General features: G+C 37.3%; 1 protein-coding gene across 1 annotated transcript in view; it reads left to right on the top strand.

The window, feature by feature from the left end:
* The window catches only part of TMEM135 (transmembrane protein 135), a 160204-nt gene extending 147054 nt beyond the window's left edge, over positions 1-13150 (top strand). The window contains exons 10-15 of the mRNA XM_063394454.1: positions 2414-2581; positions 5174-5237; positions 5919-5995; positions 7581-7679; positions 9155-9222; positions 10756-13150. Coding sequence (XP_063250524.1) covers positions 2414-2581; positions 5174-5237; positions 5919-5995; positions 7581-7679; positions 9155-9222; positions 10756-10888 — 609 coding nt within the window. The 3' untranslated portion in view covers positions 10889-13150. The remainder of the gene's footprint in view (positions 1-2413; positions 2582-5173; positions 5238-5918; positions 5996-7580; positions 7680-9154; positions 9223-10755) is intronic.
* Positions 13151-13483: the final 333 nt, after the last annotated feature.

Genomic DNA, 13483 nt, shown 5'->3' on the forward strand with positions numbered 1-13483 from the left:
AATACGTGAAATGCATTGTGGTTGTAAGTGTCTGAAAAGAGTTGGGACAGAAGCAGTAAATTCCTCTTAGATTCTGCTTGTTTACAGTGAGGAGCCATTAGCCAACAGTAGAAGTCCAGATGTCTGGTTTTTCTGCTGGTGCTGGGGACAGGGCCAGATAACTCCCCAAATTTACTGGTAACTAGGGTGACCTCACAGAAGGTCATAGGATCATACAATGGTTTGGGTTGGAAGGGACCTTCAAGACCATCTCATTCCAGCCCCCATGCCATGGGTAGAGACACCTTCCACTAGAGCAGGTTGCTCAGAGCCCCATCCAGCCTGACCTTGAGCAGTTCCAAGAATGGGGTATCCACAGCTTCTCTGAGATTATTTTCTTATGGTTGTAGTCTCAAAGTTCTGTCTCTTGAAGGAATGTGGGCTACTACATACCCAGAATAAATAATAAATATCTTAATTAATTGATTTTAAGTATATTAACAAATTCCTGATATGTTGCAACAGGTTGACTGAGTTTTTGGTATGTTTCTGACCTCTGTTTATGTGCACATGTGCTTTTCTGAATTTGAGTTATAGCAGGTATCTTGAATGTATTATTAAGAGATTGGTTTCTCAAAAGCAGAAGAAAAGGTTTATTTGACAAATTATGGAGATCTGTCATTACACTGTGCTACTACTTGTGGCTGATCTGAGCTCCAACTCAAAACCTCTGTGAAGAAATGGCTCTTGGCTGAGTTTTCTTTGCTCACTTGTGTTTATTATAGTGTCCTGCATATGCTCTGCTGTGTACTACATCCATTCTTACTGGAGGTCTTTCTATGGAAGATAAAATTTACAATACTGTACATGGATTATAAGATATAATACTTCCTGTGACTGTGAAAAACACCTGTAGGTGTGATATGATTTTACCTGGTTGAAGTAATAAGCTAAATAGAGAGATTTTGCACAATCCTAGGATTGCATGCACATCAACACTAAACCTCAGTCCTTTGGTTCAGCACTTCTAACTTGACTACTAATAGAAATAAAATCAGGGATATGTTTGAGTTGTAATTTAGATGTTTCCTCACCCCACTGATGTCCCCTTTCCTTGGTAAAAACATCTAACACACCATTCTGTTGTTTCTTGTTTTGGGCTTTGTTCTTAACTGCTGGGTTTAGGACTTTTTGTTTTTTGGGGTTTTTTTGTTTTGGTTTGTTTGTTTGTTTGTTTTGTGGGTTTTTTTGTTTGTTTGTTTGGGGGGTTGTTTTGTTTTGTTGTCATGGCATGAAGGAATGGAATTTTTTCAATCAAAAGAAATGATGCTGGATGGCTTGATGACTTTGAGTGGATGATTCTTGATCCTTGATTCTCATAAACCACTTCTTGAGTAGCAGGAAGAGTAATTGCTTCAGGAAGAGTTTGTTAGTGGATGTTTAACCACAATAAAATTTTATGAGCTTTATGATGCAATATAAAGTTCTTTAAGAGGCAAAAATGGTTTGAGTTTCTAAATCTGAAAGGTTGCTCAGTCAAACCTTCTGCCAGATTTCTTTGTCACTGGAATTGTGTCATTGTCACCGTAATTGAATAAGGTGCCTGCCTTATATGCAGGTAAGTGCAAAAATAGTTTTCACATAAAGCATCTTCCAAACAAAAAGTGGGTAAAATTTATTCAGAATTATTAAAAAAGTTTCACCCTAGGGTAAGAATAATGGTAGGAAGCATTGGAGGAGTTTAGAAGAAACTGGGGAGAATAATTTGGAAAAAACAGTGAGTGTGATTTTGTGTTATGTTAAAAAAAAAATCCAGATCTTTATCCAAAGTGGAATAGTAAGTAAATTCTCTGCAACCCATTTTATCTTGTCTCAGTAGCTCTGCCCATGAAGTCCCTTCCAGTTTCTCCCTTTCCCTTGCTGCAGGCATCCCACAACCTCATGTTTGTCTGAGGCAAAGTCCATGAGCATGTGCCAAGCCACCAGGGTGAACTTCTAATTCTCACACTTTCTAAAATTTATTTTTGGTGGACTTTTTCCACCTTACTGTTTTCTCCAGACATTTGAGTGTGGAAGTGCTCTTTTTTTTCCACTGCATTGCTTTCCTCTATAAACTCATTTGTGGTTAAAAGCTGGTCAGTAACCTGGAAATGAAGTCATCAGGATTATTTTAATTTCAGAAATTCATAGAAATTAAAGAAGAGTCAATTTTCTGTGATTTTACTGCTTTTGCTATTTTACAGGGTAACTGGGAGAAAGAAAAGTCTTGAGCTTGAAGGTGGGGATAGGATACATTTATGCATTTTGCATATTACTTTTGGAGTAGGTTTTAAACTATTCAATGTCAGAAATAAAACCTTCTGTAGAAGCTTTTGCTTTTCCTTTTTCAGAAGCTGTGGTTTATTACCACAAAATCTCTCTTTCCTTTCTCTAGGGCTTCATTAGGATGTTTAGCATTGGTTACCTGATCCAGTGTTGCCTTCGGATTCCTTCCACCTTCCGGCATCTGCTTACACAACCATCACGGCTACTTTCACTCTTCTACAACAAGGAAAATTTCCAGCTTGGAGCTTTTCTGGGATCTTTTGTCAGTATATACAAAGTAAGTGTATAGCATACAGAAATGACAAATAGTGTGGTTTTTTTTCACTTTTCAGAATATGACAAGGAGCTAAAAAGTCAAGCTGCTTAATAGTACTGGTACTGTTTCCTACAGCATGTCACTGACAGATTTTATACTATTGCAGTAATCAAATTGTAAACAGAAAGCTATTCTTCTATTCTGTGTGTTTTTTCTGTAATTTCTAAATAAACCACAGATGGATTTTGCAGTTTGTTTTCAAGATCAGGAGATAGTACTTCAGAGGAGGTGAATTCAGATTTCAGAGGGACTTGCTGCTACACAAAAGCGTTTTAGTGCAGGTAGAAGTAGTGACTGCAGTAGTATCTGTGTTGCCAGAGAGAAGCCATGTGCACATTTTGTTGGCTCACATATCTGGAATTCTTACTTGACACTAAATAGCAGGAGACTGCAGAACTTACAGTATGTAGCTGAGGAGACATTGCACTTACTGCTTGCAAGTCTATCCTTCCTACCCCATTATAAGATGACAGATTGTGAACTGATATACATTCATACAGCATTTTTGGACTTAATCAAATTATGTTTATTTATGCTAAAAGAGAATGTGGCAAAGCACACACAGAATATATTGCATGGTGCAGTGCTGAAGTGTCTTTTTCACTTTTGTATTCTTAATCACATGGTATTTTTCAACTGCCACTTTACTTGTTCTGCAAATTCAAGATCATGTTGTATTATTCAGGGTAAATATTATTTACTGGAAAATAAAAAAGAGGTCTTACACCTTAAGCAAAACAGCATTTCACTTGATTAGTAATTAAATTGAGACACAAGAATTTGTAGGTTACAGAGTCTTAAAATTTTTGATGGCAAAGTGCAAATGAGCTGTACAGAGTTTGCTCGAAAACTAAATTTTTGCTTAAACTTTTAAGAAAAAAGCCTTTAGAGAAGAAAAGCATTTAAATTGCAAAAGCGAAAAAGATTTTTTTGTGTTTAAAAGGTCCAACTGAGAGGTGCAATTCAGTGGATACTCATTTTTTGAGGGTGACATATTCTGACATTTATTTACTATTTTTAAGTGTGTACTCAGCACTGGTGAGGCCACACCTCAAATCCTGTGTTCAGTTCTGGGCCCCTCACTGCAAGAAAGACATTGAGGGGCTGGAGCGTGTCCAGAGAAGGGAAACAGAGCTGAGGAAGGGTCTGGAGCACAAGTGCTGTGAGGAGGAGCAGCTGAGGGAGCTGGGGGTATTTAGCCTGGAGAAAAGGAAGCTCAGGGAGGACCTTATCTACAACTGCCTGAAAGGAGAGTTCAGCCAGGTGTAGGTCAGTCTCTTCTCACAAGTAGAAAGGGACAGGACAAGAGGAATTGGCCTCAAGTTGCCCAGGGAAGGTCTAGATTCAATAATAGGAAATATTCCTTCACCTAAAGGGTTGTCAAGCACTGGAACAGGATGCCCAGGGAAGTGGTGGAATTGCCATCTCTGGAAGTGTTCAAAAGATGTGTAGATGTGACACTTGGGGGTATGGTTTAGTGGTAGACTTGATGGATGCTAGGTTAAGAGTTGGACATGATCTTAAATGTCCTTTCCAGGCTAAATGATCCTCCAATTCTATGATCTGTTACTATATGTTATTGTTTGCATTTTGTAACTTACACAAATTTGGGTTGCTTTTTTTTTTCTTCCAGTCTAAATAGACATGTAGGGCAGCAAAGATTCTAGTCACTCAAAAAAATTGGACCACGGCAAAAAAAAATTAAATGTTTGGTGCATATTGGATCCAAAGGAAAATGCAGTTGTGCTTTTTTAGATTAATGTATTTTCCTAGTTCCAGAATTTATTGGATACATGAAAAGATCTCTGGAGGTTTGGTATGTCGTTGAAAAAACCTTTATCATGGGAAAGAGTCTAGACAGGTACAGCAAATGAGGATGACATGAATTCAAGGTTAGTTTTGGTATTAGATTAGAATTCCAATTAGATTAATCTGCTCTCTGATTTTGAAAGAAATGACAGAGTAAATTGTAAATTTAAGACACTGAAATGTTATGGGTACTGTGTCCAGCTCTCTGGACTTTAGTATCACCAGTGCTTTTAAAAAGCTTGTTCTTTAGTTGTGTTGATTTCTTGTGTTTTTGTTGATGTAATTTAGTGTTTCTTGATGTGATAAAGATTACCTAATCAGATAATGTGTCTCAATAATGAAAGTTTCTACAGCTCTTAGGAAATTACAATGTGAGTTTACATTTCCCTTACAAGACTCTTACAATGGGAAAGTTTACCTCCTCACTTACCAATTAAATTACCTTTTACAACCTTACCAAGTAGAAGAATGCATTATCCCTGGAAGTGTTCAAGGCCAGGCTGGATGAGGCTCTGAGCAGCCTGGTCTAGTGGAAGGTGTTCCTGCTCATGGCAGGGGAGATGGAACGAGATAATTTTTAAGGTGCCTTTCAACCCAAACCATTTTTGATTCTGTGATTCTGGGTATTATGACACTCCACTCTTAATTCATGCTGTGTGCTATGTTACTAGCTTATAAGGAATAGCTCCAGTCTGTATGTTACAAAAGTAAATAGGGCTAAGCCTGCATTCTGTTCACCTGCAGGGTACAAGTTGCTTCCTGCGCTGGGTCCGAAACCTAGATGATGAGCTTCATGCACTTGTAGCTGGTGAGTCCATGCAAAGTTCGTGATGTGTGTGTTGGGACTTTGTCAGTATTCCTCTTGTCTGTCCTCCCATCCCCTTTTGAGACTTCTGTGATGAAAATAGGACTTTGTTCCTATTCCTGTGTACATCAAGATTGTGTCAAAGTGACAGTGGTGTTTCAAGTAGTTGCAATTACAATTGTAATTTTAAATGTGGCATTTATGGTCAGCTCCAAGGACAGTGTATTACTGTGTGCACAAATATAAACTTGTCCTTTAATTTGCAGTTGTAAAGATGTGAGATGAAAATACTGACTCTTCCATACGTGACAAAATACACACTGGCCTCCACTGGGTCCAAAGAAAGACCCTTTTGCCATAAAATTTGTGTGGTGGTGAGGCCCTTTCCTACATTAGGAAATCTGTCACGTGTTATAAGTGCAGAGGTCTCTCATCCCACAGAGACTAGGGAAATTTGATACTGTGCTCCTGAACACTGAAGTACAGATTTGTTTCGGCATTTTGAAACTTTCTCTTTTTAGTGATACAAACCATATTTGGTTGGGCAGCAAAAAAAAAATCACTGAACTGTGCTGTCTGAGCAACAGAAATAAATAGTCCTGTGCAGTGTTTGTTGGGCTGACACACAACAGTGACCTTAACAATGCAAACCACAACCTAACAATGCCTCTCTAATTTTTACAGGGTGTCTAGCAGGAATTTCTATGATGTTTTACAAAAGTACAACTATCTCTATGTATCTGGTGTCTAAATTAGTAGAGGTAAGTTATTATCCTTCTAAAAGAGGTCTTCATTTCATCTATTTTTTCAAAGCAGAAGATAAGAAAATGAACTTCAGGGGTTTTGTCTGGCAGTTCCAGTAAAACACAAAGTTGTACAGTGATGGTGTTTCAGTACATGTGTGCCAAGAGGCAATGCTGCCATGTCTTCTCATTTCTTTCTTGCTTTCTTCTCTTTGACTCATTTTAAATGTCCTTTATCCACTGGTCTTCATGTACATTCTCCACAATTTTTTTAATCTCCTGACAACGCTTTGCTTTGTAGTTTTTGCAGATTTTTTTAAATCAGAAAGTTCCAAGAATATCTATTCTGCCAAAAATATAAATCAGACCTAGTCCTTAATTGCAGATTTATTGCCAAAAGCTACAGCTTAACTTCCTGCCTTTGTTCCCTAATTTTGGCATTCAACAGTCTAAGATAACTCAAAATAGCTTAGGTTTTAGTCTATAGCCGAAATTGTTTGTTAGTGTACTACTGCTGATTGAATTCCCAGCTTTGGAATGAACTTTGTTCTAATTACTAGTCTTCAGGCTTGAATTATTTCTCTGAACTTGTTAAAACTAGGAGCCCATAAAAAATAGTTACAGAGATTGGGTATGTTGATTACAATTTTCTAACCAGCATTTGATTTCTTACTGTAATTTTTCCAGAAAACTGAGACTTAGTCATGGTTAATTCCCCAACACCACTGCTGGAATGAGCTGATAATGTTCTCTCACTATGCATCATACCTGAAACACATTTCTCCTGCAGACCTTGAAGGCCTTGTTTTCCAGCAATATTTATCCACCTCCATTACCAGAGCAGAATTCATTTTAAAGAACATAAAAAGAAGGAACTTTTTCTTGTTACACGTAAAATTAATCATAAAAAGGGAAGATACTCTCTGTTCCTCCTCCTGATTATCCCAGACCAAGCTCTGAAGGCAGTTCACATCTTAAGTCATATAATGGCAAATCTGAGTTATCCATATTGACTTTTAGAACACCAGCTGTAAAAAACAGTATTATCTTGTATTGCTAATGGTTTTCTCTGGACTTTGAGACATCATGGCTACAGTGAAATAAGAAAAGTGCTGTGTGTTCTTTCTTTCTTTCTTTCTTTTTTTTTTTTTACTACTTTTATCATCTTACGCAAGCCAAGGGTAACCGACCAAGGAGGCGTGTGCTGCTTTGCAAGGTCAGGCTGTGCTCAGGAAAATAAACTGTACATGTTTTCTCAGAAAGTAAAGTATGTGATTTCAAGCTGTTTAAGAACAGTGAATATTCACTTTGGCAGAATAGTTATTGCATTGTTCTTTTGCTTTTTTAAAAAGAAGAATTTAACAGAGCAAACTTTCCCCTTTTTATCTTTAGGTTCTGTAACACCCAAGTTGTTGCTAGTCCTGTTCTGTGCATTAATAGCCTCTTATTAGATTGATCTTGTCCAGCTTTTATAATTTATCTTAATGAACATCACATTAATATACAAAATTATAAAATTGACGTGTTTTTTTAAAAAAGTAAAATAAGAAGTAAAAAGATACTTTGACCTTTTGCATTCAACATTTTTGTTTATTTTTTATAGACTATGTACTTCAAAGGCATTGAAGCAGGGAAGGTTCCCTATTTTCCTCATGCAGACAGCATCATCTATGCCATTTCTACATCAATATGCTTTCAGGCAGTAAGTATGTTCTCTAACAGAACATGAATTCTTTAAATCAAATGTTGAATGAGAACAGGAGCACAGGGAGATAGTTCTGTAGAAAAGGTGGTGAGATGTAGTGATTCACAACATCTTGCTTCTGCGTCCTGGGGCTCCTGCATCCTGGTTTGGAGTGTCACTGTGGGAAGGACATTTCTAGAACTCAGTTTCTCCTGTGCTTATAGCTGAATACTTTATACAAAGCATTGAATTCTTTGGAAAGGGTCTTAAAATACACTCACCCAGAAGATCAGCATTAATATATAAACTTCCATATGCATGTGAAAGGACAGTTTCTCAAGAAGGCAAACAATGTAATACAATATTTTATGTTTTTTTAATCAACTGAAAGTTTCCACTGTCAGCTGATTTGAATTACTATTGCCTAGTTGAAAAAATCTGCAAAAAATAGTAAAAACCTGAAGTATTACATCTGAAACAAGATGTAGTTACCATCTTTTGCACTTCTCAAGTTAGGTACATGCCTTTACACTCCCTCAGTCCTTTTATTGTCTGCATCATCTAGAAAATCAGCTTTTCAGTGCTACCCAAATAGCTCTACTATTCTCTACATCTCACCATTTCTAGACCTTCTGCTGAAACATCCCTGCATGAACTGCATATCCTCTGGACCTCCATAATGATATATATTTTTTGTGTCCCCCAATAAAGAGAATATAAAATGACCCTAAAGCCATCTTCTGCAGTCTTGTGCTTAACAGGACATTGAAGACACTCCTCCTCCTCATTGTTCCCATGTACTTGGGAATATCTCTAAGTCTAGTATCAAAGTGAATTGATATTTTAGTGCTTGGGATGTGCCTGAAGGTCTCCATAGTACTGCTGTCAGGGACAATCGTGTGAGACTAACAGACAAAAAGTTCCTATGAGAAGAGTTTTTTGGTTACTTAATAACTAATTGGAAAGGGAATCTAGGACCAGAAACACATTGCTAGATCTGGCAGGAAGAAGGAAGGAGAAATTAGAAAAAGGATCCATGCTGAGGTATTTGTTATTTGCTATGTTTCTAAGTGACCCAGAAGAGTAATGGAATAGAGAGGAGATGGATTTTGGCTATATGACATTATTTAAGATAATTTAACATGGAATATAAATATGACTACAAGAAATGATGGATTACAAAATGCAGAATGGATAGGGGATGTAAATAGGAGGTAAATTTGGCATCCACCAGTCCAAAGTCATATATGTATAATGATTCTTGTTGCTTTCTCTGCAATGAAATGTAAAACTAATTGTCACCACTGGCAAAATACTGTATTCTGGGCATATCAGTCTGTGCTGGTGATGGTCATACAGAGCACTGAATTCAGCAGAGAGCAGTAAAAATGAGATCCATAGCAATCCTTTTGCTAATTTTGGCAACCTAATGTAGCAGATGAAGCTTTTGCCTGATACTGTCAGCTGGCTCTGACAGAATCCTCTCCTTGCAGGCTGTCATGGAAGTTCAGAACCTGAGACCTTCATACTGGAAGTTTCTTTTACGACTAACGAAGGGCAGGTATGTACTCAGGGCTGTGTTATGGCTTGTCTAAACGTGTCATTGATCACACTCAGCTCTCTGTGTCATTCACTGCCAACAGCAGAGCCCTAGAGGACAAGAGGGCTAATTCCCTGTGGATTTACTTTGCTTTTCAAACGGTTTCCAGTACTCTTGAAGTTCTTTGCTGCTGAAGTGACATTGCTGGGTTTAGTGTAATGACAGGAGCAGATTTAACTCTAGTGAAGACTATTTAGCAGATGAGTGTTTTACTTGAAGCCTTTTTAGTCTGTTTGGAGGGTGGGATGCTTTCAGATTCCACTGGAACATGAAGAATCCAGTGAACAACTATACATGTTGAAGAATTCACTTACTATGTACAGTGACTGACAACATGGTATTACTGTGGGTTTAAAAGCATTATGAGAAATGTCAGAATGTCTCCTAGGAATACTTGAAAGCTTTGGTACTTTTTTTATAACTGTTTCAGTTGGCAAGGGATTTTTTTTTCTTGGAAAGCTAATGAAAAATTTTCACCGATCATAATCATAAATATATACTTTAATATCATACTGGATGTTTTTTCTATTTGCTACAGGAACCTAAAAATTTTTCTTTTGCAAATAGATCTTGCTGTAAGTGATTTACAAAAATACAGTTTGGTGAAGTGTGCACTGTTACACTGGTGCAGTGTGTGGCAGGAACAAGGCATCTAAATCTTGATCAGTTTATGAATGGGGTTATAAAAGGTAATGTTTCTCATGACAATGAGCTCTTTGGGCTGTAAAAATAGAAGTGAAATCAGCGGTCAGTCCCAGGAGCATGCTGTACTGTGGCACAGTACACACAGGAGGTGATTGAATACATTGCAAGATTTAGTGAGAAGCTTTCCTTGGGATGCCTGGAGGCAGTCCTCAGGCAACCTCTGAGGCCATACAAACATGATACAGGGCATGATGTCAGTGCAGATGTCCAATTTTGGCTGCATTTTTTCATTTTCTCCTAATCCTAAACTTGCCTTAGTTGAAAGAGAGGAAGGAATAGAAATTCTGTTTTGCTCATTTATTTTATCTGAAGCAAATCTCTGTAATAGTAATTTTGACACTCTCTCCATAAGGGCAATTTCTTTTGGCATTTCATACACCTTTCATTCCATAGTTGTGAAGAGCAACAAAATTGAAATAGGTTTTAACACCCATAAAATTGACATCCTGACTTGGGCAAGCAGGGCCACAGTTTGCTCTGCTGGAGTGAGAGAGAACAGTAGTATATTTTGGTTTGACCTTTTTTTTGTGGAATTAAAAATAGAAGGGGACTCTACCCCTTTTTCATAAGTTGCATTATTTGAAGTAAACTTACAACAACACTGTTAGCCACATTTTTCAAATGCATTTTTAAAATTTTTTTTTGCCTGAGGTGAAAAACTTTCAGTCTCTGAACAGAGCAGGCTGAAGCCTATATGTCAGAGATTTTAGTAAACTTTCATGACATCAAATAATTTTATTTTTTCATATGTAAGTGAGTCATGCATTTATGCTTTCTTGTCTTTTTCAGGTTTGCTCTCATGAACAGGAAAGTTTTAGATGTGTTTGGTACCGAAGCATCTAAGAACTTCAAGGATTTCACGCCTAAGCTTGACCCAAGATACACAGTTGTGCCACCAGAGCTACCACTGGAGCTGTCTTGAACACGACAGTGTGGCTCGTCATTGAATGTGATCAGCATTTTGTTCTCAAAAGTTAATTAACTTGACAGTCGTATATATGGAGGAGGGCTAGGGCTCCACTTCAGTATTACTTCAATGAGAAATGCTTTTTACCAATCAGAAATACTGGAGCTTTGCAGGGAGGTGTGGCTTCGCAATTAAGCCCCTTCCATGAGCAGAAAACATTTCTGGATTACTATAGTTGGTTGACAGTATGGTAGAATCCTGAATGAATTAAACAGATGAGTAATATATTTAGAGATGAGAAGTAAAACATAAATGTGCTTCATAATTTCAAAAATTCCATAGTTCATACCAGTAGAGTATTTCTTGGTAAAACCAAAATTAATTCTTAATTTAGAAAGGAAGACAATTGCCTGATCTTAAAAATACTGCAATCTGGTGAAAATGCCTCCCTGGTTTTCTACATTGCAGCACTGATTTGTCTCAAGAGCCACCACCCCCTCATTAGTTAAAATTAGAGTATTTTTACACAGCTGTGGTTGCAAAATAAGGCATTCCTTAGGAAAAGAAAATGCATATTGATTCAGAAATCACATTCCAGGGCTGTAAATTCCGCTGATGACACAGATAACAGACAAGGAAAACAAGGAGGCAGTACTGGTGGCTGCTGTGCGCCGAGGAGCGGCGGGTGTGGTGGTCAGCATCTGCCAAGTGGAAAAGGACACAACTGGCAGAGGAAGGAATGAAACATTCCAGCCTCTGAGATGATGCTGGGAACAGCAGACAGTTACAAAAATAAAAAAGCCAAGAACAAAACAAAACAAAGCAAAACACACACCCACCTCCCCCTTCCCCAGCTAAAATATACTGAAACAAAATGTTTATTTTTTAAAGGGTTTGACATTGTCACCTTAGATGGCGTCAGGTTGTTTGTCAGGCTGCAGCACCAGTCAGTGTTTCAAGCATTTCTTTGGAAGAGAACTGACCCCTGAGGTTAGGCTGTTACTGAGAACAGTTCTGACAATCATATTAATAGTCTTTTTTCCTTGTAGTTGGTGAAGAGTGGTTTTCCATCGGGCCACCAGACCCACAACTGGCACAGTTACATTAAATTTGATATGGTACTCAATGCAAATAACTACCTACACAAAGTCCATCTCCTTTTTAGTGTACATATTTCTGCAGATTTGTGTTCTAAAGTGAGACCTTGACATGCTAATTCCTTTTTTTTTTTTTTTGCTTTTTTGGGCTTTTTAAAATTGTAACCCATTCAGGTGATGCTGAATGGTGTTCATTACCCTAGAAGTTAATGAAAAGATGAACTATATTCACATTCAACTGAAAAAACTGAAAAGAGGCGAGATAAGCCAGGGAAATTGCAGTAGGTTGCATGTATTTTAAAAACAAAAAGAAAAAAAGAAGAAATCAGCGTTTTATTGGAAGACTTTATCAGATAATATGAACTGGACTAATTAGTAGACTCTTTGTCTTGTAACACTTTAATCCTACCCCAGCCATAAGCATATTTTAATTCCAAATAGTTGAGTTTCTTAATCTGAATATACAGTAATTTTTATCAGATATGGTCATGAAAATTTTACCAATTTGTGCACAAAATCTGCTTTTTCATCAGCTACACTAACAGTGATGTTTTGTCACTGTTACTAAAGGTGCTTCATCCTTTTAAACAGTGGTTGTCCAATTTAGTGTGAATAAAGTTCTGCAAGCTAGTTTGTATGCAATATTTTGTTGCTTTGAATTACATTAGAATTCCTCAAAAGGAAATAAAAGTTAATTGAACAAGAACTTTAAAAGGATTGTAAGAGATTTGTAGTGTTTTTCCACTGGAATATGGTCTAAAGTATTTGACCTTGTAAAGTCTGAGAAGTTATATATTTTAGGTGGTGTATTAGAACTCACACACTATATTATGAATACTTTCTAGTGTAACTATATACTGTTCTCAAACGTAAAGATATTTTATAGATGGATTAAGTTTCTCCACTGGAATGACAATTGTGATTGTTTCTCTATTTGAGGGGGTTTTTTTTGAAAAAAAAAAAAAAATCCAAGAACTACATCTCAGCAGCTAAATAACAGTTTTGTCTATGTTTCTTGCTTCCAGAATTCACAGTTCTTGTTTCAAGTTATTTTCATGTAATATAAAGAGAAATTAAAAATTTTTAAATTATTTTTATTCAAATTGAATATATGTAAGAGAAAAAAAAATAAAGTCCTAATGTTCTTCCCAATAATAAACAGTTGCTGCTTAAAAAGTGACTTTTTGAGCCATGTTGTTAATAAGTTCTCTGGAGTCGTAAGTGAAGTCATAGCATCATACAGTGGTTTGGGTTGGAAGTTCCAAAGCTAGTTCCAAACCCCTGCCATGGGCAGGGACACCTTCCACTGGACCAGGTTGCTCAGAGCCCCATCCAACCTGGCCTTGAATGTTTCCAAGGACGGGGCAACCTGTGCCAGTGTCTCACCACCCTCCTTGTAAAAAGCTTCTTTCTTACATCTAATCCAAGTGGACTCTCCTTCAGTTTGCAGGCATTAGCCCTGGAAGTGATTCTTGGTGAAGGAACACCAGGAATGTGACCGAGCATTAAAATT

This window comes from Prinia subflava, chromosome 3, assembly GCF_021018805.1.
Source record: "Prinia subflava isolate CZ2003 ecotype Zambia chromosome 3, Cam_Psub_1.2, whole genome shotgun sequence".
Taxonomy (NCBI): Eukaryota; Metazoa; Chordata; class Aves; order Passeriformes; family Cisticolidae; genus Prinia; species Prinia subflava.